General features: G+C 48.2%; 1 protein-coding gene across 2 annotated transcripts in view; it reads right to left on the bottom strand.

Moving 5' to 3' along the window:
• The window catches only part of LOC104290852 (A-kinase anchor protein 2-like), a 110328-nt gene continuing 106789 nt past the window's right edge, over positions 1-3539 (bottom strand). For both annotated transcript variants that reach the window (XM_009890019.1, XM_009890020.1), the window contains one exon: positions 1-93. In XM_009890019.1, coding sequence (XP_009888321.1) covers positions 1-93 — 93 coding nt within the window. The remainder of the gene's footprint in view (positions 94-3539) is intronic.

Below are 3539 nucleotides of genomic sequence, written 5' to 3' on the forward strand. Positions count from 1 at the left end.
TTATTCGTCCTCCTCCCGGTTGGCATAAATGCCGGCTTCCCAACGCAGCGCCAGAGCGCTCTTCCTGCGGTTCACCCTGGTCGCCTCGAGGACCTGGTCAGGAGAGAAAGGGAAAACACAGCACATCACTCATCTGAGGTGCTCAGCACTGCGCTCCCGGGCAGGCAGGGACCAGCCGGGCCAATCCTTCCTGCAGCACTCCCAGTGCCACACCTCGTGCAAACCGGGAGGACTCATGCGATGAAGCACTTGCTGATGTGGAGGTGGGGGAGGCGGGGATGGCACACAAGAGCAAAGCCACACCATGGGAGGACAGAAGTGGTAGGAGATGTCTGGCAGCATCCAGCTTGCTGCAGGGGAGACCCAGCTGCTCCTTACCAGCCCAGCTGCACATTGCCCCATCCCTGCCTGTGGAAGGCAGAGGACAGGGTCTTGGTCCTCTCTCCAGAGGCACCTGCACACCTTCAGTACCAGGAACCAGCAACCAGCTCGTAGCTTCATCCAGAGGCTGCTTTGGAGCTGCAGGTGCAGCCCGGAAAGCGGTCTGCTGCTTATTTCAGCGTGTCACCCCTGCAGGCAGAACTGGGCAGCTCTCTCCGCACCTTCTTCTCGTGGTCTTTGGCTTGCAGCTAGGCCAACAGGAAAGCCTACACACTGTGGTCAAAGTGATCTTGGAGCGAAAAACGACTCCATGCATATGGGAAAGGAGATTTACACACGGAGGAACTGCACAGCCTGTTGAGTCTGGTACAAGATGGGCCCCCGATACATGTATATATTTTTCATACACACACAGAGTCACACGCATACACGCATCTATGCACACATATAAAAACATGCACACTGTGTATGTATTATACATATACACACACATGCACACACAGAAACAATTAACTAAAAAATAAGAAACAGTTATAATATGTGTTTTAACAAGGTTAAAAAAAAATCAGACAAAACCGAAAGGTGTAATTGTGATGTGCATCTGATGTACTCCTTGGCAAACGAGCAGTGTTCCTCAGGGGTTGGTACTGGCACTGGTGCTGTTTAACATCTTTGTCAGCAACATGAACCGTGGGATTGAGTGCACCCTCAGCAAGTTTGCCGATGACACCAAGCTGTGTGCTGCAGTCAACACTCTGGAGGGAAGGGATGCCATTGGCCTTGACAGGCTTGAGAGGTGGGCCTGTGCGAACCTCATGAAGTTCCACAAGGCCAAGTGCAAGGTCCAGCACCTGGGTCAGGGCAACCCCAAGCACAAATACAGCCTGGGCAGAGAATAGATTGAAAGCAGCCCTGAGGAGAAGGATTTGGGGGTGCTGATGATTGAGAAGCTCAACATGAGCCAGCAATGCGCGCTAGCAGCCCAGAAAGTCAACCACATTCTGGGCTGCATCAAAAGTGTGGCCAGCAGGGCGAGGGAGGGGATTCTGCCCCTCTACTCCACTCTGGTGAGACTGCACCTGGAATACTGTGTCCAGCTCTGGAGCCCCCAAAAAAAGAAGGACATGGACCTGTTGGAGCAAGTCCAAAGGAGGGCCACAAAGATGATCAGAGGGTCGGAGCACCTCTCCTATGAAGACAGGCTGAGAGCTGGGGTTATTCAGCCTGGAGTAGAAAAGGCTCTGGGCAGACCTTACAGCAGCCTTCAAGTACTCAAAGGGGGACTACAGGAAAGACGGGGAGAGACTCTTGATCAGGGAGTGTAGTGATGGGATGAGGGTGACAGTTTTAAATTGAAATAGGGTAGACTTAGATGAGATATTAGGAAGAAATTCTTTACCGTGAGGTTGGTGAGACACCGGAACAGGTTGCCTGGGGAAGCTGTTGAGGTGTTTAAGGCCAGGTTGGATGGAGCTTTGAGCAACGTGGTCCAGTGGGAGGTGTCCCTGCCCAGGGCAGGGGGGTTGGAACTAGATGATCTTTACGGTCCCTTCCAACCCAACCCATTCTATGATTCTAAATAATGCATGGTAGTGGGTATTTGCCTCCCCCTCTCATCAGATCAGTGAGACATAAATGGGTCTGGGACCTTCTTACAGAACCACATGGCAATGTTATTTTCTGACCGACAGTGGCTCACAGCTCCATGACCAAACTATAAAGCTACCAATGTCCACTGCCCTCAATGTGTTTTAAATCAGCCCTTCTTGAAGTGTTTAAACGGTCAGTTTTTAAAAATTGTAAAAAAAATCCCAACAAATACGTGACTGTTCACTGAACCATCTCTGGTCCCTAATGCTTCCTGCAAGCTGCTCTGCACAGTCCTTGATTGCTGAAGAGTAGCTGGCCTTTTGAGAAAGGACCATGCTATTTTATTCCTCCAGGTATTAAGTCAGATGCAGTGGGGACTTAAGTCTTGACTGCAATAAAAATAAATAATTGGAGTCTAAAGAAACTCTTCTTTCAGCTTGTAACAAGCTGTGGTTGGAGAAGTACACATGTACAGGCAATATCAGGAAATCAGCTCTGAACTGCCAGCTGAAATTGCCAGCCATAACTTTGCTTGTAGGAAGGAGAACACACTTCTGCATTTATGCTAAGACCCGGACCTCCATTCAGGAGCTGAAGTTAGGGTGGAGTTTGGCCAGCTTTAATATTTCTTTGCCCTCCTAGTTTCTTTTGATAATGACTATGAACAAGCCAAAGAACTAAAGGCAAAATCCAGCCAACAGGGAGGATTTTGAGCTAAAGCTCCACCTGCTTCCCAGCACTGACCAGAGCTACAAAGCTGGTCCAGGTCCACTGGAGGGTTTTTTTTTCTGAAATTTTGCCCAAAATCATGCCTCCTCTTTTTGCAGATGTCCTGGTTTGAAGTAAAACAGAACAAATATTCTTTTCAGTAATTTTACTTTTCAGCTAAGCATATTCTAACTAACAACTCTCTGAAATGAATGGCATATTTTTCAGTGTCGGCTTCTAGTAGAGATAAGGCCTGATGTTTATAGCTGATGCCCAGGCATGGTATGGAGAGAGGCTCCTGCTTATACTTATTGCTATAACACCCGAGGACAACCAACTTTGTTATTTGCCTCGTTGGAGAGTCGGAAGCGGAAAAGCATAGAGGGGTCCCACCTGCGGGGAGGAGCAGACAGGACAGGTGACCCAAAACTGACCAACAGGGTATTCCGTCTGCATCATGATCAGTATAAAAGCTGAGGGATCAAAGGGTCAGCCTCTTTCTTCAATGGCCAGCATCCAAGGAGGACTCTGTTCGTCTGCCTTTGACCCTGACCCGTGCGTTCCTGAATCCAGATCCTGAGTTCAGTTCCTGTACGTTGCTGATTCCAGTTTGGGACTTTCCCTGTGCCCTTTGGTGATGTGACTGTCATCCTGGGAGCTTGATACGGGATGTATATATTATATATATTTTTCATTATTTTCTTTTTTTTTTATATTATTATCTTTTTATTGTAAATATTTCATTAACACAGTTTAATTTCTTTTCAACTCATAATTCTCTCTCTCTCTCATTTTCCCTCATCTCCCCTGAAGGCAGATAGTCTCCCTTGTCTGAAGGGGAGGGAGGGAAAAGAGGGTGT

Source organism: Charadrius vociferus, unplaced genomic scaffold (genome assembly GCF_000708025.1).
Source record: "Charadrius vociferus isolate BGI_N301 unplaced genomic scaffold, ASM70802v2 scaffold528, whole genome shotgun sequence".
NCBI classification, from domain to species: domain Eukaryota; kingdom Metazoa; phylum Chordata; class Aves; order Charadriiformes; family Charadriidae; genus Charadrius; species Charadrius vociferus.